This window comes from Papilio machaon, chromosome 9, assembly GCF_912999745.1.
Source record: "Papilio machaon chromosome 9, ilPapMach1.1, whole genome shotgun sequence".
Lineage (NCBI taxonomy): Eukaryota > Metazoa > Arthropoda > Insecta > Lepidoptera > Papilionidae > Papilio > Papilio machaon.
The window spans coordinates 7,092,746-7,117,236 of record NC_059994.1 but is presented as its reverse complement, the minus strand read 5'-3'; the positions used below and the strand labels follow the sequence as shown (position 1 = coordinate 7,117,236).

Genomic DNA, 24,491 nt, shown 5'->3' with positions numbered 1-24,491 from the left:
TCGCCATCTATTTATAAATTACATAAACTTTCACTACAACATCGAGAATCCAAATATAATATACATTGAAATATAAATGTACTTTTTGATACGTAACAACATCAAGATTTCAAATATAATTAATTTCATTGTAATTGTACTTTTCAATATGTAAACACATCAAGGCTCCAAATATAAATACTTTGAAATTTAAATGTAATTTTTATACGTAACAACATCAAGACTCTAAATATAATACTTTGAAATGTATGTCAATGTAATATTTAATGTGTAATAACATCAAGAATCTAAATTACACTACATTGAAATGTAATTTTTTACCCGATTGACCGAAAAAGGTAAAAAGGTTTTATGCGCATATATATTCGATTCCTTTCCTGAATGATATGAGTACAGTCAGCCGGGATTTTTGGCATTTAATTTACTGATTACATTTGAGTTCTGATCATACAATCCTTATGTATTTTGTAATCAAATGGTTTGTGGTTGTGTTTGCCTTTAACTGCGATGACTTTCTTCTTCGAGTCAAGAACAACTTTAGCGAGGCAACCTTTGTGATTGTGGGACGAGCATCGCCAGTTAGTAGTGCTCTTGCTTATGCACTTGTTCACAAAACTGTACGTGTAATCACCCAAAAGGACCATGTCTTTCCCATAACGAGATTTGGCGAACATAATTTCTGTGAAAATATATATACCAATATTAATAAAATGTTCTGCTTTACTTCAACTACATTACATCTAGTACGAATATACTAATATCGTTTTAAACACTGTTAAAAAATTGGTTAGTGAACGTGACCGATAAAAAATATGTAAAAAAAATGCCCATTTTTTTTCACATTTATATGGTGTCATAACATCAAGGTGGGTTTATGCCTAGTCGGGTAACATCACAAAAATACTTTGTTATATAAACTATGTTTTTTTTTTATTTACAGCATCTTTGGTATTATGTCTCCATACTAATATTAAATAATATAGTGATAATAATAGTATTTAAAAAACTCCAGATATAAATATCGTAATATTAAACACTACAAATTAAAGTTGAGATCACATATAATACTGTGAGACATCTACAATGACGAAACCTGTTACAAATCATTTAAAAACAGGAAGACATTATTGATAAGAATAAAAACATTTTATCATTATAACATGCCTTCCAATTTACCAAAAAATACATATTTTTTTTATATGAGAAGGGGGCAAACGAGCAACGGACAGAAAGTTATTTGATCCTACGCCCATGGACACCCTCAACGTCAGAGGAATCGCAAATGCGTTGCCGGCCTTTAAGTAAGGTATACGCTCTTTTCTTGAAGGTCCCTAAGTCGTAACTGTTTGGAATTAATTGCAATATTCTCTTACAAACTGCACTTATTCACTATCTCATCTAATATTTTTTTCATACATTTAGTACATTTAGCATTTACTATATTAGAACTTAAAGAAATCTGTTCTTGAATGGTAACATTTTTGGTAGTATGTGCAGGAATTAGTACCATTAATACTTTTATGAACCATACCTGCTAACATTAAATGGAATCATAATTTCCAACTCTCTTAAATCGACAGCTTTCGTCGTGATAAGGCGCTGCAGCCTCTAAATTAAGCCCTTAACTCTTAATGAGTACGTCATGACCTCTAACTCTAAGAATCTTAAATTTTAACATAGAATCCGTTTTCGATGACAAAGTTTGGTGGAGGATGATTGTGGTCTGTGTGTACATTAGTGACACTGTCCGCGTCACTTGAGAGGATGAGCCGAGCCCGACAGCCGCCGCCTTTAGTGCAACTCCATATCTGAGACCTGGAGTTACGTTTGTGCAAATAGAAGGTATATCCGTTGAGAATACCGAGCTGTCGACCGCAAGGCTTGAACACCCATTTCACTGAAAGTATGGCAATATGTGTAGATCTATTCTAAGGATCTATTTCTAGGAGTTTTGAATAGGAATGTAAAGGTGTACGAGTATATCATTTGAGTAGATGTATGAAGGATCAATTGCTTTGAAAAGAGACGACTGAAATGACAAGTAACTTATTTAGAAGACGAAAACTTTCGGGTCAGAATAGCTGATGCAAAATACAGTATTCTGTTATATTTCGTCGTCTGCCAAGGTCGCAAAGGTTAACAACTGTCTTTGTATAATTTTTCCCAACTATTGTTTCGTATACATCTTGAACTTAGGCTCTAGTCTTCAGGTACAGATCTCGTTATGCCGAAATACATTTCTATGGCGGATTTAAATCTTATAGTAGTATCCATTACGTATTAAGAATGTCGGTGGTGGATGAATATGGTCGAGGACAGCACGTTTCATCTTGAAATCCTTTGTAATACTAAAGTTGGCTTTGCACTTGCCGCCTCTTGTACAACTCCAAAGTTGAATGTTGGAGGTATTTTTGTGCAGATAGAAAGTATACCCATCAAGAACAGCAAGACGTTTTCCATCTTGTTTTAATACCCACCTCACTGTAACAATACATATGGATAATGTAATATAAATAGAATTTTAATAGTGCAGAAGACGATAAAAACTTAGAAATAAATTGAAGGTTTTCATGAATTAATTATTAAGTTCAAAATTAACCAATAAATTGTTATTAACATTGATTAGATAGCCTAATTGTAATTGAATTAAATCACAAATAAAACCCAAGAAAAAAGACCAACCAAACTAATGGTATTTAAAAAATAATAAAACTGGCCTGCAACAAAATCTTCCTTTAAGAAATTTCTTTAATAATATGGAGATTTCATTGCCCTAAATCAAAATAGTCATAATTTGGTTTGACTTTTGCCCATCAGGTCGAATATCGTTGTCGGTCTACCGCATTTAACTACATTTTTGTACCACATTTAGTTTTTTTTTGACTTAAAAAAATTCGAATACTCCTTTTTTAAATTTTCTAACAGTTTTAATATAAAGAAAAGAAGAAGAGCCGCAATGTTGGTAGTAATTTACATACATCTTTTCGCAGTATTCTCCAAAACGTTACACGAACATAGATAAAAAAAATCTCTACCGAATCTATCGACTTTTTTATTTTCCTGTATTTTCACTTATTTAAGAGTTTAGATAAAAGTTTAACATTATTTTTATAGTAAACATGATTCGAAGAATTTTATTCAAGACAAAACAATGTTTTGATTGAACTGTCAAATTTTTAAAATTTCCAAGCCGTTATATTTCTAAGCAACTTATCTAAAATTATTATACATTAAAAGTTTTAAGGAGTGAAAAAAAATGACCAGTTAATATTACCAAATTTACTTAAGTTATAATTGTATAATTGCTTATAATATAATAATACCCAATGTTTAATAAATATTAAACATTTAAATATTGAAATGGCAACCTGGCTAGAAGATATTTTTTATTTATTCTTTTTTGTTATTGCAACACTTGCCTTATAAAATTTAATTTTCATACATGTCATTTTTTGTTTTAATTTAAAATAAATATTAATTAATATTTTTTAGCTTGCATTTTTATTGTACATGCGAGCTAGTGGTCCGGCAACAAATAAACAATATAATAAGAGTAAACCCTTTTCTTTGACTTTAGAACTGAACTAAAATGACCTATACATAGGTTTAACTTAACACCCAATATTCTAAGATCAAAATATGTGTTTAATGTTCGTATCTATTTTCCTAAATTTTTAAAAAGTATCCGTTTTTTATGATAAACTTGGGCGGCGGATGATCGTGGTTCAGTTCGGATCTAATGAATTCATTCTCCATAGATATGGTGAACCGGGCCTTGCAATGTCCCCCATAGGTGCACCTCCAGCCGCTTGTGAAGGATGACTTGGAGCACTGGTAAAATGTGAAGTTATTAACCAAAGCCAATTGTTTGCCGTTACGTCTTTTAACCCATTGTACTGCAAAGAAATAATAAGTTAAAAAACGAAGCACAAAAGAAAGATCGTGACACCATCACTGGCGACCCCTCCCCTGTGATGTACGGATACGATGTACCTCACAGATAAAATTCAAAGCTCTGTGAAAGAATGAATACATTGATGGCCTCCACGCATATACATACTCGTAGTTGTAGGTAAAAAAAAGGATTTCTTCTATGTGAAAATTTCACCACAATCTTACGATTTAACCTATTTCGGCAGATATAGATATGGTTTGTGTTCTCTTGAACTAAAATTTCTTCATCTTTCTCTTCTTCTCTCAAGGATTAAAAAAATTGAATATTTATATAATTCTTGTATTTAGTAAATATAACATCTTGATTTATTTTTTATTTACAATTAGTTTCACAATTTTATATATGTTCCATTCTGTATAAAGTATTTGCGGACCTCGTGTATATGTTCCAAATTGCTCCTTAACAATAATACTCCATCATTACAGATAGTGAACCGCGCTTTGCAGCGGCGGCCAAGAGTACATCGCCACACTTGCGTTGAATAGTTCTGTTTGGCTTTATAAAACGTATACCCTTTCACCAAAGCAAGTATTCTTCCCGATGTGTTCTTCACAAATTCAACTGGAATTATATTAAATCTATTAATACTGAATCGGTATGCACAGATTATGTGGAGAGATGATGAATAAATAAACAATAAAGTAATGAGATTAAATGTGAATGGCATAAAAACGTTGAGAAAGACAGATGTTAGATGGATTAAGATGGATTGTGTGTAAGAGGATGTACTAACTGATAAAGGTATTTTTTGAAGAGTAGGATGATAATGATAAGATGTTGATGTTCTTTTCGTGATGTGATAACCGAACGAGTCGTTTAACTAAGCAATGCAAGCATTAAATGATTCGGCGTTGCAAAGTTTTTTTTTTGGAATACGGTCGCAAGTATAGTTTATCTGTAAAAGTTTGCCAACTTTTTATGCCAGCTATTTAAACAAATATTTGAAACGTTTAATCATATATTAATATGTTGTAATAAAATATTGTAACTTACCTAATTTTGATGTTGCTAACATTTATAAAAATTTATAATTTATCGCTAATAAGCTGTTTATGGTACATATCGAATCTCGTAATCGATTCTCTTAGTTACAATTAAAAAGGTCAATAAACCACAGTGTACAACGAAAATCAGTTACACTGTGAGAATATTTTTTTACTTCTATTTTCTAAAGTCAGTTCCAGCTGTAATGTCACCAAAAGGAATTCTATATAAAGTTCAAATTGAGAAGCGTCGGAACAAAAACCGATAAATCACATTGTTTTTTTGTGGATAAGTGTAAAAATATGGCCAAGTACATTGTTCACAACCAAATGGCATTATAAAAAATGTCAAAATGTAATTTATCGACTTTTTTCTGACGCTACTCGATTTAAATTGTCCTCACTGTTCACTATACTGATGATTAACAAAAGATGATTTTTATTTCATCACCTGTCGTTGCAAGAAATTAGTTAATACCTCTAGCTCTACATCAGATTATTAGGTATTAGGTAGGTATTACCTCTGCCTTGTAGTGATTAAGAGTTATCAGAAATCTAGACCACTACGAATTGATTTGGGGTACTTTCAGTTACAATAAGATACAAAATTTAAATAGATGCAGCATACATTTCTTATTTATTTTTACGTGTTTTATTTTGTTTGATGTAAACTCCATCTTCTACGATGTACTTTTGGAACTTATGTTGATGGTTCAAACAACTCTTTACAAACATCAATTGATCATTGGGTAATGTGAATCTCGCCTTGCATCGTCCGCCTTTAGTGCAGCGCCACAATTGCGTGTAATTGCACTGTTTCTCCAAATAAAAAGTGTAGCCTTGGACCAAAGCGAGGACTTTACCCGAACGATTTCTCACAAACTGTACTGAAACATACATTGCAATTGTTAATAATCGGTTAAGATGTAAGAAGCTTTATTGATCTAACATTTAATAAGTATTTGTAAAGAATATGTACTTTGAAAGAACAACATATACCTGATGACTTTTATGTATGGGTTTAAAATAAAAATTGACCTTGTATATTTATTTTCTATGTATAATCATGTACCTTAAATTTAAACAGTTATTGACTTCGTTTACCTTTAAGAAATTGTATTGCGTAAGTGACTTAGCGCGTAGTGTGCGCTTAGCGACTAAAATCGCCCAGTTTCGATTTACGTTGACTTATGTATGAAGAAAGGTTAACGTCAAACCAACTTATCCTATGCGTTAATCCAGTAGGCCAGTTAGCTGTTCTGGCATTACTCGTCACTAACAAATTCAAACCTTTGACATTTATAACATAGGCTATTTTACTTTGGTAGAACTCTATTGAGGTGAAAATTGAATATTAACTGTAGTGTTTCTTTGTTTCCTACGACCTCGTAGATCTTTTTCTATTTTGGCGACCCCATCAAATTTCTCGTGAGCTGTTTTCACTATCTTACCGCTGACAGATAGTGTATTTAAAAACATTGTTTTGCATACACTAACAAATTCACATTTATTAGGATCAGATGTAGTAATTATTGGTAAACGATATCTGTAAGTGAAGTTACGAAAATTCTGATCACCTTGACTGAGACGTCGTAGTATTTTATGCTTTACTGTGTATTTAAAGACGAAAGCCCACTGCTTCTGTCTATTGCCCAGGGCCCAAAAACTATTGAAGCAACTCAATCTTTGTTCATGAGTAATTTTTTTGGAACATTCGTAACGACATTCGCAAGATTCACCCATCACTTTAGCGTCGACTATTCTACCAGACTTTGACACGTATTGCTGTCCGAGATTTATTAAACGTTTCCTCCTTTTTTCATATAATTTCGACTGTGTCTTTGGCTTTGAAGACGGAATGGATTCTGCCTCTGATTCTGACAAACTGCATGTGTTTATCTCGCTTGTAGATGGCGCTGTCGCGTCAGCTGGGTGAACCATGTATTTACGTGTTCTGTTGATCTTTTTGATACGGCCAATGTTATTAATCTTGCTTGCGTTTTCTTCAACTTTTATGAACTTCACGAATAAATTCCCCAGTTCAAAAGTACCAACTTCTGCACCTGCATAAAGATAGTTTACCTTCAGGTCATGTTAATAAATAAAAAGTAAGCGTTAAAAATATTATGAAAAAGTAAATTTAAAACTCAACAAAAAAGTTTAAAAAAGATATGGGCATATTCATGACATACCGATGGAAATAACGAGGGCTAAGTTTAACCTTCTTTCCCTTCTCACCATTTTTTTAATAGGAAAGAATAGGAAGGGGAAGAGGATTTGACGGAGGAGAGGACGCATAGGAACGGGAAATATTCTATTTCTGTGCGTTCTTTCCGCAGTAGGCAGACAACGCATCTACAATTGCAGATGCAGCGGTCGCTTCGCTATATCGGCGAATCCAGGTGACCGTTTACTCGTTTGCCACCTGGACATAATTTTTCGATATCTTTATATTTCTATTCCGCTCGAGGCGGCGGGGAGTGTATTCTGCAGCGATCGCAAGGCGTTGCGTTACCGGATGGGTGAGGAGCTGAAAAGTCCGCCTTAACCTGTAAATTGCATTAATAAAACAAAAACTTTAATAAAACAAATGTTAGATAAATAATTCTAATTTTTATTGCCCTTTTTTTTGAATATAATACCGACATATTTAGAATTGTGTAATAATAAAGCCACTTCTTAAAAGCTACATTTTTACACCATCCGAAGAAAAGAGTTACATCTGTTAGTAAAAGTAACGTTTTCATCCGAATGGATATTTTCTTTAACACGTTAACTGCCATAGCATAATTTTGATGATGGCATTTTCTTTTTTTTTTGTTTTTGGTGTTATATTGACATCAATTATTTGTATTTATTTTCCTTAAAAAGTTTATGTACATAAAAACCAGTTCTACACGTAAAAATGTTAGGCCAAGATGAATATAGTTTGTTGGGGGCCTTGTCAGTCAATTTCAATAGAGAAAAAGCCCCGAAAGGTGCTTGACAGCTCCCTGGGTTCATTTGAATTTATGAATTACATGCGTTTGCGTCAGGCACTCGTGACTGACATGGCCCTAACAGATACCATATCTGTCAAGCACTGGTGCCTGACGTGGCAGTTATCGTGTTAATCTTTAAATAATATTAATATTTTATGTAAACTCCGTTACGCACAACAAATTTGGGAGTTTTGTGACTGTGAGTGTAGCTTCCACGAATTATATTAAAATCTTTGTCGGCGATGAATCGTGATTTGCAAATGAGAGTGGCGGTACATCGCCAACTTGTTGTCTTTTTTGTTTTATAATCCATATAGAAAGTATAACCATTAAGTATAGCCAACTGTTTGCCGTTTACTTTTTTCACCAACATCACTGTAAAAAATATAATATTTGTTTAACTTATTCGGATTCGGATTAACTTATTCGTTTATAGGAATCGATAATTGTGTCAAGTAAATAAAAATAAATATTCAAAATACTTTTGAAACGTGTTTATTTACAAAACCGTAACTTACTAAATTTTAGGATTACAAGTAAGAACAAATTAATACTAATTTGAAGCAATAAACATATAATATATTATGTAGGTATACATTGTACAATTTTGTTCTGTTACAACTTTATTCAGACATGGTTAAAATATATTCATCCCTTCAATAGGTATTTGAGCAATTGAAAGTCACAGTTATGTTTCAACCCATTCGATGAAAAGAGTTACACCTCTTAGTTGATGTAACTCTTTACATCCGATGGGATATTTTTATTAATATTTTATATAACATCCGTTACTTAAAACAAATCTGGGAGCGTCGTGGCTATGAGTGTAATTACCACGAATAATATTTAAATAACTGTCAGTGAGGAATCGGGATTTGCAAATGCGAGTAGAAGTGCAGCGCCAATTTGTTTTATTTTTCCTGGTATACTCCATATAGAAAGTATAACCGTTAAGTATAGCTATTTGTTTGCCATTTTCCCTTTTCACCAACATCACTGCAAAACGTAAATAGAAATTATCAATGGCTGATTTGACTTAAAATTTACAAAATAAAACACAAATTATTAATAGAATCGACATTTAATTGTGTCAAAGGTTTTATGTAATTACTAATAATAACAAAATATTTTTAAACTTGTTTATAAACGTAACATACGAAAGTTTAGGATTACAAGTTAGAACAAATTAATATATGTTATATGGCCAAGTGACAAAAACTTTTAAATAAAATAATTTATTTTTCTAGGATACAATTACATGTTCACAGTAGTACGTCGAAACAGTCGAGTGACTCGATCCCATTTAGACATCGAATATATATTAAGGGTATTTAGTCTTATGTCACGTATTGACAGGTTTAAAATGGTACCTTATCAATACTTATGCAAATATATATTAGTTAATTTATGTGGGAACGGTAAATACAATGTTACGAAAATAACAAAATAATTTAAGGCAAGGGATGTTGAGGAATTTATGTGCTAGATTCTTATATTCTAGTATTAGTAATCTTACGTGATATTACATAACAAAATGGAGTAAATAGTATATATAGTGGTCATTATATAACATATACTTAAACTAAATAAATTTAAAAAATATTATAACGCTTGTAATAGATGTAATTCTTTTCATCGGATGGGTCGATCTTTCTTTATCCGATAGGATGTTTTGTTTTACAAGATTAAATTTTAACATAATTTTAACGCATTTATCCGGTGGCACCGACTGGTTTCAAGTACATAGGAGCCCTTCTTCGTCACACGTTGAGAGTCCCGCCATGTCGAAACGTTACATCGCTTGAGAGATATAACTCTTTTCATTGCATGTCGATTTCTAATTTTATACTTATGTACATATAGTTGTAACTTTTTAAAAGATAATTAGAAGGATGAAATATTTTATATGGATGTTTTTAGGTTAAAAACCCATAGTTTACCAATTTACAACTTATAACATATACCGTCCTTTATAACGTATCTTCGTGGCGGATGATTGTGCTGATCAGTACAGCGTATAACCCGTCCAAATTTAGAAGTCGCTTTAGCTTTACAACTTGTGTTCTGCTTGCAACGCCAGTACACATTTTTTCCAAAATATGCGCTACAGTTCAATACGTATCCATTGATTATCAGTACATCTGTGCCTCGAAAATTTTTTGTCCATTTCACTAAAAAAAAAAAAAAAACATAATAATTAACTCATAACTAAAGCGAGAACAAATCTTTGTTTCATCACACTAAGTCATCGAATGATTACTTAAGTCAAGTCTATTGAATCGAAACTAAGGGACGTCCTTAATAATCACTTATGTGATCTTCTAAGAGATGTATCTGTATTCTGGTGGAATAATCCGTTCTACAAGATTAAATTTTAACAAAATATTCGTTGCGTATAACAAATTTGGGAGCGTGATGGCAGTGAATATTGTTGCCCCGTATTTAAAGCATTATCAACGACGAAGCGTGATTTACAATTGCGGCGAGTGGTGCATCGCCAACATGATGTCTTTTTTCTTTGTAGTGCAAATAGAAAGTAAAGCCATTAATTATGGCCAACTCTTTACCATTACCATTTGTTCTTTTCACGAAAGTCACTGCAAAAAAAATATTTTTGTTTATACCGGACATATATGACAAAATAATTGATTGGTTATTTATAACTGAAATAAATAGAGTTTAGGTATCAATGGTTAATTTGACTTAAAACGTGTAAAATTAAAATACTTATTCTTAAAACACAATCGACATTTAATTGTTATCATAATTTTTACGTAATAACTATTTAAAAATAATTAAATTTATTTATAAATGTAACTTACAAAGGTTTAGAATTAAAAATTAGAACAAATTATTCTACGTCACTAAATAAATGTATAAAATATTATATAATTAAGTGTAACCGTGAGTTTAATTTGACGAAACACACACTCATTGTCTTTGATGAAATAGAAATAAAATGTCTATAGGTGTTTGATCATTTAAAATTCACTTACAAACATAATTTTAGTGTGAAACTCGACTACCGTAACTCTTAGATATTGTTATTTTTTAAAGAGATTGTATATAACTGATGTCAAGTTTTATACGAGTGTTTTGTCAATAGAAACCCACACTTATTTATAACATACACCGTTCTTTATGACGTATCCACGTGGCAGATGATTATGTTCATCTGTACAGCGTATAATCCGTCCAAGTTTAGAAGTCGCGTTAGCTTTACAACTTCTATTCTGCTTACAGCGCCAGTACACAGAATCTCCGAAGTATTTGCTGCAGTTTAACACGTGTCCATTGATTATCAACACATCTGTACCACGACATGTTTTGGCCCATTGTACTGAAAGACACACATCATAGTTAATTAATATCTAAAGCGAGAATAGATCATCATATCTTGTTACCGCAATCAGTCATTTAATGGTCACTTAAAAAGTTCTTAAATATTCATTTTCCGTATGAAGTTTATACTAAGGGCCGTTCTGAGTGATCACTTAATGTCTGTGGTGTGTTAGTGCGTCTGTCGACCTTCTTAAAAATAATAGAACAGTTTTTAAATGATATCCAAACAGTTCAATTTGCATCAAAAAAACAAAAATCCTGGTGCTTTAAGTAAAACGATTTTTATTAAATAAAACTTCTATTCATTTTCTTTTGTTTTTGTAATATCGACAAATTCCAAATTATGTCACTAAGGTGATTAGAAAGTGGCCACGACTACGGTGGAGCAACTCCGTAAAGTCTAGATTTTTTTCGACTCATCGGATGAAAAGAGTTACATCTCTTAGCAAATGTAACTCTATTCATCAGATATATATTTCTTTAAATAACATTAACATTTAATATAATATCCGTTACGCACAACAAATTTGGGAGCGTCGTGGCCGTGAGTGAAATGACCACGAATTATATTTAAATCAATGTCGGCGACAAATCGCGATTTGCATATACGAAGAGAGGTGCATCGCCAACCTGTTGTCTTTACCCCTTTATAGTCCATATAGAAAGTATAACCATTAAGTATAGCCAACTGTATGCCATTTGCCTTTTTCACCAACATCACTGAAAAAAATACATTTTTCTTTAAATTTACCTAAAAATAATTAATTAGTTATTTATCGTAAAGTAAGTAGAATATATTATCTTTCTGTGCGTCTCCTTCTCTGTTTATTAAAGGTACTGCCATTTCGGAGAATTCAGGTGTCCGCTTGCTCATTTGCCACCTTATAATATATAAAATGGGAAGGGCAAGTGGATTCGGCGTGGGTGACGCATAAGTAGAGAAAATATCCTCCTTTTATTTAATATTGTAGGCACTTTCTACAAAGAAATGATTTATGCACAGATCTCACACTTAAAGATGAACTTGAGGGATCAGAGAGAAAGTAATGGTTAGAGGAAGTGCAGGAGGAGTTATAAATCTTAAAAAAGAATTATGCGTGGAAAATAGTGAACATTCCAAAAAAACATGTTAGTATTGTGCAGTACAAGTGGGGGTTAATATAAAAGATTGAGTGTGACAATAAAGTGTATTCGAGTGAATAGTTAGTTGCAAAAAGCTTTACTCAATGACAGCAAGTGGACTGTGTAGACTTTTAAATTGGTTTGACTTTGAACTTTGTAGGTCAGTACACATACATACGTTCTACAAAATTAAATTTTAATAAAATATCCGTTGCGTATAATAAATTTGGGAGCGTCATGGCAGTGAGTGTTGTTGCCGCGTATTATATTTAAAGCATTGTCAACGACGAAGCGTGATTTACAATTGCGGCGAGTGGTGCATCGCCAACATGATGTCTTTTTCATTTTGTAGTCCAAATAGAAAGTAAAACCATTTATTACGGCCATCTGTTTACCATTTGCTCTTTTCACCAACATCACTGCAAAAAACGTGTGTTATTGTTTATACAGAGATATGCATTAAAAAATATATCAGTGTAGTGATTTCACTTAAAAACGTATAAAAATAAAACACTTATTATATAATCTATATTTAATTATATCAACATTTTTACGTTATAACTTTTTAATACTAATTATATTTAAACTTATTTATAAATGTAACTTACAAAAGTTTAGAATTAAAAATTAGAACAAATTATTCTAAGTCCACTAAATAAATGTTTAAAATATTATGTAATTTTATATAACCGTGAGTTTACATTGTCGAAACTTACACGTAGATATAATTTCCATTCTCTTTGATGAAAGAGAAATAAAATGTCAGGTCTGGTGTTTGGGTTTTGTTTTGTTTGGTGAAACTCCACTGCCATAACCCTTTTACAAATTTTTCTCTCTTTTTTTAAAGAGGATGTGACAATAGAAATCCACACTTATTTATAACATACACCGTTCTTTATAACGTATCCTCTTGGCGGATGATTGTGCTCATCCGTATGGCGTATAAGCCATCCACGTTTAGAAGTCGCGTTAGCTTTACAACTTTTATTCTGCTTGCAGCGCCAGTACACAGAATCTCCGAAGTATTTGCTGCAGTTTAACACGTGTCCATTGATTATTAATACATCTGTACCACGACATGTTTTGGCCCATTGTACTGAAAAAAAAAAGTTATACCTGAAGCGAGGATAGATCTTTGTTATAACCACACTTATCATTTAATGGTTACTTAAAAAGCACTTAAAAGATTAGTTGTCCTAAATCTAGAGTAAGGGACATCTATTGGGCCAGTTTATCTCATTTAAAAAATATTGAACAATTTTTAAATGAGATTGCAATGGTTTGCATCAATAAAACAGAAGAAGGGTTAACGGGTATTAACGAATTCCTCGTCTATCCGACACCGCTCCCTCTCGCGATCGCCGCGCCATCAACCCGACCGCAGCCGTGGTGACGTAACGGTTGCAGTGGCAAGGGGATACCAAGACATTCGCAAGGCGGTACTGGTTGAGCGAGTTGATGTGTGTGCGGAAACCTTAATTTAGCTTATATTTCAAATAAAACATTTTTCGCAAGGTCACTGGAATTCTTTTTTTTTCATTTAATATTTTTTACATGTAACATATACACAACAAAATTTGTCTTTTCATAAAAACATTACAAATTAAAATATTTACAACTGTACAGTCATTACTAAGAAAATTAATAAATAACTAACGTAAAGTTACTACACATATTTCTTCATATTTTTCATATTTATAACTCTATAATTAGATTCTGTAAAATAACCCGCCATGAATGACGAAAGATGGTGGTTCGTGGCAATGATTCAGTCGTGCATTGGCCACTTGACCATTCTTCCTGACAATGACCCTAGCCTTGCATTGACTCCACCTTGTACACCGCCAAATGTCACTCTTGCTCGTTCGGATATTACAGTAAAAAGTAAACCCACCGAGAATACATATTTCCTTACCCGTTGAAGTCCGAACGAATTTAGCTGCGAAGAAATATAAAAATAAATTAAAGCTCAAAAAACATTGTTTATAAAGTTATCTTGTCTGGTAAGAGTGGCGCTGTTATCTCACACAGTTCTGTTGGAAAATATACTCAATCATAGAAAATTACACTTAAGGCATAAGAAGATACATTAGTTTATCTTATGCCCGCTTGGTTAAATTACCTTGTTACATTACTAGGCATAGAAATGCCCCACAAGACAATATATGACATGATTTTAGTTTCACTTTTTCTCACCGGGTCAAATAACTTTGTCGCATTATACCACTTGTCAATATCTAATGAAACAAATATTACGTCAGATATTATAATTAACGAAATTTATAAATATATACATAACATTTAATCGCCTTCCGATATTTTTAATGTAAAAATTTATTTAAAAAAAATTCTAAACTGTAATATTTAACAACACGATGTATTTCGTTAAATTAGATACTTATAAATTAAACACGTATTGCACTTATTTGGTTGAAAAGCGTAAATTAATAAATTATGAATGAAAAAGATTGATGGAATAAAAAGATAAAAAAGGAAAAAAATGTGGTCGTATCACATTCGTAGTGGAACCAAGTCATAACATTTATTACATACAACATATAATGTAATTGAGATCAAAAGGTTATATGATTTTTCTCACAATACTGTAAAAATATTAAAAAAGATTAAAAAGAAAAAAATTACTCTACAATTTTTTTAAATTATGTCTTAGAATCAGTCAAATAATTTTAAAATATTTCTTTAGTTATTTATTTCGAAATTTTTGAACATTCTTTTCAATATAATATAAATTGATTTAAATTAAAAAAAAATCACCCTATTAACGTGCTATACTAGATAAAACACTAAAATTTATTAAAGTTTAATTCTTCCATCTCGTTGTGTCGAGTTTCATATCGTTATAATTATGCTACTTACATAAATATTTGGAAACACTTTTATATTTTAATACGACAAAATTTGAATAACCAACTATAACACGTTCAGTGCCACCGACTTACCTATACCGTAGAATTCGACTTCAACGACATTTTTTTTTAAATCACATTTTTGTCATTGTTTGTCAATAAAAATGAAAGATATGACATTATGTATTTAATACAAGAGTCACGGCGAGGCAGTGAAATTAATAACTATATAAATCTGTGGCATTTAACGTATTTAAATTTGACTACTTAAATAACAAAAACATTAATAAGTATAATAAAAAGGTGTTGGTCTTTTCACTTTCATTAAGATTCCGTTCTGTATTTCAATAGGAGGAGGTGGATGGGTGTGCACTAAGGTGGTTATTCTCACCACCTCCCCCGAATGTAATGCCTTAAACCTAGCCTTGCAAGGGTAACCTTTGGTACATCTCCACATTGCTCCTTTTTTGTCCGTCGTATATTTAACACTTGAATAGAAAGTGTACCCGCAGAACACAGCTATCCTCTTACCGTCTTTGTTGTAGAAAAACGAAACTAGAACAAATAAATGGTCCACTTAGAATTGCACCGAGTATACAACCAGCCTTCAGTCACTTACTGACCAAATTACTCTGATTAACTTAGAAATAATTAAATTACAAAAGAAAAATATATAAATAAAAAAAGACAAAATATACATTTATCTAATTTAATAAGTGTTTGCTATTTGCTTTCAATCTCAGTAAATATTACGGTGTCCTAGAGATAAACATAAGCTATAATTATTTCAGTTTTAATAGCATATTGTTTTACGCTTATTAAAGATAATCTTTTAAGTACAATAGTAAAGAAAATCGATTATTTAAATGTCGCTGATAAAGTGGACTACGATATAAAGGTAATAAGACAATAATGGTGTAAGAAGTACAACAAGTTTCAAATAAAAATATGCACGAACCTGCGCCATATTGTGTTCTAGACTAGACAGATATGTAGTAATAATCTCAGAATATTTTATTTAATTAATGATATTAAATATCAGTTTATTGAAACAAGTTTTTAATTCTTGTTTTAATATTTTGATTGATGTATAACTTCAAGGCCTCGCCTTCGAACTGTGAAGTCGTAGGCGACGGTAGTCGCCCACGCCTTCCTGCACCTATAACCTGATCTGTTAGGTGACAATGTTCACCGATATATTTTGTAACGAAGAGGTCCTTGTTGGTGATAACACTCGCCTTGCAACCTCGGTGGTACCTGGTACAATACCATCTCCAATACTGGTTCTTGGCGATCTGCCGCCGGTTATAGTAGTGCTTTCCCAGCAATAGACTTTTACAACCACTCCTTGTTGTCACCATTTGACCTAGAAAAAATTATTTTATGGCAACTCCATTCATTATATCGTACTCTTACTAATATTATAAATGCGAATGTTTAGATGGATGGTTGGATGGATGGAGGTATCTCGAGAACGGCTTAACGGATCTTGATGAAATATGGCACAGACGTGAAACATAGTCTGGAAGAACACATAGGCTACTTATTACGTTTTTTTTTTAATTATGCGCGACAGAGCTGCGGGCGACAATTAGTCAACATATACAGCTATTATATAAATTTGGGTTATTGACATTATTACATTTATTTAATTCATTAATTATTCTCAAAACTTGGATTTAAATAAATTAAATTCGGATACTTTATTTAAATTAATGTTACATTTATGTATAATATATATCAAAAATAGAGATGTTTTAAACAAAACACTGATCTTAAATTGAAAAGCAAACATCACAACTCACCGCCGTAACCCTCTAAGGTTTATGTCTGGGTTTATAAGCCAAATATTATAAATTTATATTTGATGGGAACATGCAAAGATTAGAGGAAGATATCTTCGTTAAACTAGTTCAAAGTATATGATCATAAAATTTATGATACATCCCATTGACGTATTGAATTTGCGGTGGATTATGACAATGGGAGTCGCGTTCTTCTATCACTTTGAAGTCTCTTGTTGTCAACAAGCGAGCTTTACAGCCTCGGTGGTACAATGAACAATACCAGTACAAATTATCACCAGATCTTCGTTCACGATTGTAAACGTGACAGTTCGATAGAAGATAACTCTTATTGCCAATCATTATTTTCTTGCAGACTGTAAAAATTACATAAGTCAGAAGAATATTTCGTTTATTGGTCAATAAGACCCTTAGTAAAACTATACTAAATAAGACAACTTAAGTGTATTTGATGTACTCGTAAAATTAATCAAAGATTATTATTTTCCTGTCCTTACCTCACACAATGTAGGGTCGACACAACAATATTTTGCCTAAATCGACAACCATTGCTAGTAATACTACATATATAACCAAATAAGAATATATTTTTATTTAAAACGTAATGATTAATATAGAAATAATATAAAAAACATTTTTAACATATACAAGTAAAATAATAATAAAATTTTAGTAGTTCAACTACATCACATTTAGTTTCAAAATTTGAAAGCTCTCCCTTTAAATTGGGATAAAATTCCTTTGGTAATATTCGTTTAGAAAACATCGAAACATTTTTAATTTAAAAAATCAACATCAAAACAAGGAATGTCTTGTTAAATAAATTATTTATATATTTACAAAATGTATCCTATTATTTTATACTAAACTACCATACTGTTGGAGAAATCTCAGTATCATATTACATGCGTGCCCAGGACCGGCGTTAGTGTAGGGCGCGATTGGGCGACCGCCCAAGTCGCTAGACAGAAAGGGGCGCCAGAAGTCTGCGATTATACCTCCCCAAGTCAGAGTATAAAAAGAGGGCGCCTTAGAAATCTCTACTAGGGCGCTATTTAGTTACTGTTACTGTAAGTGCCCTAACAATTTTTCTTTTATAATACATTTATCAACATATATGTACATTCATTAAGAGTTTTTTCAAAAAGTATGTATGTTTGATTATAATTGAAAGGTCTTTGTAAAAGTTCCCTCACCTCCTGATTCGTCGACCTATTTTTTACGCTTTAGTCATCATTTTTTTTAATTTTAAAAATCACACTGTTACCTACCAGAATATTTTTCCCAAATTAGGAAAATATGGTCCAGTATAACTTCATCTTACACTTATTTTGAATTTGATCCCAGATATATTGTGCCGAATTGCATAAAGCCAATGTGCACTTTGTGCCTCAAATTATACGTACAATTTTTTATATGACGAATAAAGTAGCGCTCGACTACCTACTGTTCAGTGATGATGTGGTCGAAAGAACGCGCAAGCAGTATATTTTAAATTATATGAAAAACTAGTGCATGTTTTTAATTAAATATTTAACTATGCGAATGATCTCCTGTGGTAGATATGACAACGCCATCTATCGTTACAGCGGATGCCTTGCATTTGAACTTGTGTTTCTTGGCGCACGTCCATCTGATCCTATTACCGACGAAAGACCGCGAGTGTCGGAAGAACTTATGACCATTGATGAAGATATTTGTTGTGTCGCCCAACAGATGAGACCGCATAATCTCAGCAACCAGCTCTGGAAAAAATAAATCTTGAATATCATTCAAATCAATACGCGAACAACCGTTGCAATGCTTATTCACCTGATTTGTTTTCTCTTTAAGAAGGGTCTTATCCACGTAAGAATTATTACAATTCTGACGTAGTTATAAAACAAAATATTCCTTTTTTGGTATTTCAATAAATAAAAAAGCTTTTCAGATGCGTATCAATAAAATTAACTTTAATTGATACATTTTATTAGATAGTTACTTGCAATAGGTATTTGAAAAAATAAACACATATAAGCTAGTGCTTAGAAAGAACAACTATAAACACTACTAACTTAATAAAATAAAAATATAAACAACAAATTAACCTTAAAAATACTTTTAAACTTTGTTAAACGTCGACAAATGAAAGGGTTTGTTAGTTTCCAATGACATTCTGTTGATTACAGTTTTTCTTTAAGACATTTTTATTACATTACTAGGTGTCGCCCGCGACTCCGTCCGCGCGCAGTTAAACAAAAAAAAAATGAAAAATAGATGTTGGCCGATTCTCAGACCTAATGAATCTGCTCACAAAATTTCATGAGAATCGGTCAAGCCGTTTCGGAGGAGTACGGCAACGAAAACTGTGACGCGAGAATTTTATATATTAGATAAGGTGACAGACGACTGAGCCGTCACCTGAACTCGCCGAAATAACGAAGCGACCGCTGCCGCTTTAATTTGCAGCAGCGTTGCCTACCTTTAATCGACGGATGAGGAAAGACATAAAGAAAATATATCCCGTTCCAATGCCTTCCGTCCTCCGTCAAATCCACTTCCCTATTCAAAATTCACAAAAGAGGACAAAACATTCACTGTAAATAAAAATTCTAGTGGCATTGTACGTGTTAAGATACTTTGACGTATTCTCCTGTTTTGGTGACAAGATACTTGGGCGGTGGGTGTGTGTGTTCATCCTTGATGTATGTCAATTTGCCGTGTGGGTCAGTGCGAGCTTTAGCATTACACCGAGCACTTTTCTTCTTCGTACAGTACCAATAGTTAGGGCTGTATTCAGAATATGTAAATCCCTTAACCATTAACACTCCCTTCCTCTGACCTAGGACATTTATAACTGAAATTAGAAAAAAAATCACAATTTAGAATTTTCACAATACTTATATTATTTAAAATAATGCTTACAAACTATGATTTTTCACACTGAGTGCGTATGTCGCTTAGCGTCTAAAATCCCTAGGTTTCGAAGATTCATATTTCCTTGTGTACGAAGGGCCTAAAACTTCTTTTTTTTATAAAAGGGGGCAAACGAGCAGCGGGAACACCAAGGTGTTCATCGACGCCCATGGACATCTGCAATACCAGAGGGATCGCAAATGCTTTGCCGGCCTTTGAGAAGGTGATACGCTCGCTTCTTGAAGGACACTAGGTCGTAGCGGTTTGGAAATACAGGGTAGGGTACATAATTAAAGGGTTTCTTAGTTTCAAATGATATTAAATTTGTTAATTACAGTTTATCTTTAACACATTTTTTTTATATTATAAGGTGACAGAAGAGCGACCTGTCGCCTGAACTCTCCGAAATAGCGAAGCGACCGCTGTCCATAGACTTCCGCAATTTGCAGCAGAGTTGCCTACCTTTAATCGACGGATGAGAAAAGACGTAGAAAGAAAATATATCCCGTTCGTATGCATCCCTTCCTCCGTCAAATCCACTTCACCTTCCTATCCTATCCTTATGAGAAAAGGATGGGAATGAAAAGAGTACAAAACTTTCACAGTAAATAAAAATTCTAGTGGCATTGAACGTGTTAAGATATTTTGACGTATTGTCCTGTATTGGTGACATGATACTCAGGCGGTGGGTGTGTGTGTTCGTTCTTGACGTATATCAAATCGCCGTGCGGGTCAGTGCGAGCTTTAGCATTACACAGAGCACTTTTCTTCCTCGTACAGTACCAATAGTTAGGGCTGTATTCAGAATATGTAAATCCCTTAATCATTAACAATCCCTTCTTCTGACCTAGGACATTTATAACTGAAATTAGAAAAAATCACAATTTAGAATTTTCTTTGAAGTTAATGATTGCAAGCTATGATTTTTCACACTGAGGCCCTCCGTACACACGTCAATGTAAATCGTCGAAACTAAAATTGTACGGTTGCGTCGCGAGAATCGAGTTGCGCGCGTAACGTTGAATCGTTAACGCCAGTTGTCTAATCTGTGAGCACAGGCATATATTGAAAACCACAGCAACTTTAGTGGTTACGAGTCTCGGCGATGACAAATAGAAATGTCGGCGACGCAAGCTGTATACGAACCACTATTACATTGTATTGCATTTGTCGCTCAGCGTCTAAAATCGCTAGGTTTCGAAGATTTATATTTCCTTGTGTACGAATGGTGTTAAATTGTACTATGAAATTTATAAATAAACTTAATCTAAATTAACTTAATAATAACTAGATTTATCAATGTATCAATAAAACAGTATTTATGACGACTTCCACATCCTCAATTAATAATTCTGTACTCTTTCTCTGCCCATGACTTTCTACAATATTAAGGAAAGGATGGGAAGGCGACATGGGTTTAGGGAGGAAGGGGATATTTGGAAAAAGTAAATATTCTTATACTGCAAAAAAACATCACTTCTTTATCGTAATGCTGCATCAGTTTTCCATACCGCATTATCATCAGCTCCCGGCAGCCCAGGTTCCTTTTGATGCAACACCACGTCACCATATCATTGTTATAAAATGCCAACTTATTTACCTTCTTTTCACAATATCGACGACAAAAACATATATCGTAATTTTCAATGATTAACCGTAGGTTTCTGAGACAAAAATCTACGTTTAAAACATATTGTTATCTGTGCTTTGTCTAAGATAATGACAGGGATGACGATATGTTTTATACAAAGATTTTGGTGATCTAAAAGAAAGGTGATGTAAACCAAACTTGACTTACAAGATGTGAATACACTAAATTGTTTAAACTTTCGTGAGACATCATAATTAATTAATTAAGAAACGGCTTAACTCACGTTTGATCGTCCGGTTTCTTAATTAATTAACGTGAATACACTCCCATAAAGTGGTTTGGAATATTCGATGATAATATATTTAAGGATTTTATTTTTATTTAAACATTGTATTAACAGAACTAAAACTATTAAATTTTCGAAACTTCTAATCCAGTATTATGACAACAGAAAAAACGTCAACAATGAAAAATAACATAAGCAACTAATTAATGCATACCTATATATCTTACGACTCGTAATATTATAAATGCGGAAGAATGGATGGATGTTTGTTTGAAGGTATCTCCAGAACGGCTCAGACTGGAAGAACACATAGGCTACTTATTATGTTTTGTTTTTTAATTCCGCTCGGACGGAGTCGCGGGCGACAGCTAGTATATTATAAAACTCAATAATTAATTTTTATAGTCTGTTTTCATTTTCTTATCAAGCTGACTCCGTCCACGAGGAAACGTATAAAAGTATCCTATGTCCGTCTCCTGGTTCTAAGCTACCTCCGGTTTCTAATTATGATATTCGTGTGGCGTGTAATGTGCAATTTCAGAATTGTACGTCACAGCGTAAGACTTACAGCCCCTGTTCCTCCGTACACATCGCCATCTGATTTTCTGATCTTTCTCACTTGCTTTACTAAATTTATTCCCATGTAAGATCAACACTTGATTGCCGTTGCGATTTATAATGAAGTGAGCTGTAACATTAACGTTTCAAAATTAACAGCGAGTTTCCACACTCAAAACATTTGTATAAAAACATGTTGCCTCTATTTTTTCTTTTAAGAATGGTGGTGACAATATTTTGCACACATGTTCGAGAATAACATTTTAATATTATTTAGGAACAGCGTATAATAATTTGGTAAATAAACCGTTAAAAATAGTTAAAAAGAATTTAAAAAGCTAACTATACAAAGATAACTAATAAAGGCAGTGGCCACCACGAACGGGGATTTAAAAAATGTACACGCTATATACACCGAAACAAAAACTAATATTTTATAGCTAACAAAGACAAATACAAAAAAGGATTTACATAAATAAATTAGTTTAATTTAATGACTACGCTCGGTAAAGGTTACTTGACGGCCAACTATAGCACTAAATGCTCTCAATTTATTGGTCAAATTAAATAACGCACGCTTCTTGGGCTTACATAATTCTATGCAATCATTTAACCTTTAAGGAAAAAAGATAAAAACAACATTTCTTGTGTCAATTAAAATTTTATAATTATGCCAAACAGTTTTTATACAAACTCTTTAACGTTCTATTAACTTTATTTCACCTTTACGATCCATAAATACGTAATAAAACAAACATTTTATGACAAAAAATTCCATAAAATTTATAAAAATATAATGTAAAATAAAATAAATAACTCATAAGATGTATATTAAAAAGGATTGACTTGATTAGAAAATCCTTTCTTGGAAGAACAATTATGTTTTTACAATTTAATAAGATTCCTAGTATCGGCAATTTTAAAATATAAACATGGAAGGGATAAGCGATAGATGGATTGCGTAAAAAGGATTAAGAAGGGAGTGTCAAATGTATTGACGGATGATCGATCAGGTGGACGAAAACTGGTGCGTCAACCCTACGTAGAGTTGGATAAGGACAAGGATATGATTTAGTTAATTCTAATTATGATATTTATGTGGCGTGTAATCTATAACTACAGATTTGTATGTTACAGCGCTAGCTTTGCAGCCCTTATTTCTTTTCACACAACGCCATCGGATTTTTCCATTTCTTTCTCTCTCCTTATTAAATCTATCCCCATGCAAGATGAGCACTAGATTACCTCTCCGATTTGTTACAAACAGAGCTGAAATATTAACATTTCGAAATTAATAATAAACAAATATTATCTATTATTCTAGTAAAAAAATCACTTAATATTTTCACAGAAGTGAGAAAAGCAAAAAAAAAACATTAAAAAAATTATTCAACAGTTGACAAAAATAATTCACCCCGATAAAAAAAATCTAATAATTTCAAACATAATTTTAAAGATAGTATAAAAGACGATTTCTATAAGTTCTATTGAATATTATAAAATTTAACCTTTATTTTTATTTCGTTAGTTACGTAGCAATACACGTAATTAAACGTCAGTAAATGTCTGTGTTGTTATATACGATTTTCATATAAATTTCGAATAATAAAAAAGGCATGAAATAATTTTCGAGACCTTTATTTACAAGTACTATAATAAATTATCAACAACAGTATATATTTGATATATTAATAGAACATTTTATTATTAACTAAAGTAAAATAAAGAATGTATTAAATTTAATAAAAAATAACGATGTTGTTCGTAAAAATAGAATAAACTGAACATTTATTATTACACAGGCATTTAGTAAAAATAGGACAAAAATTATTATTACAATTATAAGAAAAATCAACCAAAAATTTATAATTATTCCCATACACTGGCCACAATATTGGTAAAACGCCTGAAACTATAATAATCCCTTTTCTTTTGCTAGCGGACTTAAACCTAAAAAGTTACCATGTCTCTAAGGGTGGATACCGCGTGATAGCGGCGTGAACGCCGCGTCAGGCCGGTAATTAAAAATCAAAGATAATTGCAAATGGCCATTTGAAGAAAAAGAAACATTTCAAAAACATGATAACAAAAACAAAGAATACCCAA

The 24,491-nt window shown here is 32.4% G+C and overlaps 1 protein-coding gene across 27 annotated transcripts in view; it reads right to left on the bottom strand.

Annotated features, from left to right (window-relative positions):
• Nucleotides 1-24,491, bottom strand: part of LOC106712905 (protein tramtrack, beta isoform) — a 247,179-nt gene that overhangs the window by 131,250 nt on the left and 91,438 nt on the right. The window contains exon 5 of one of the 27 annotated variants that reach the window (XM_045679315.1): nt 406-679. The exons of 12 other annotated variants lie outside the window; for them this stretch is intronic. In XM_045679315.1, coding sequence (XP_045535271.1) covers nt 429-679 — 251 coding nt within the window. In that variant the 3' untranslated portion in view covers nt 406-428. Of the gene's footprint in view, nt 1-405; nt 680-1,649; nt 1,898-2,236; nt 2,482-3,645; nt 3,897-5,556; nt 5,826-6,255; nt 7,002-8,049; nt 8,295-8,670; nt 8,916-12,557; nt 12,803-14,090; nt 14,323-15,518; nt 15,806-16,278; nt 16,617-17,148; nt 17,412-19,649; nt 19,892-20,570; nt 20,813-24,491 lie in introns of those variants that run through there. 14 more of the 27 variants (XM_045679326.1, XM_045679331.1, XM_045679328.1 and 11 more) reach the window with 14 other exon arrangements.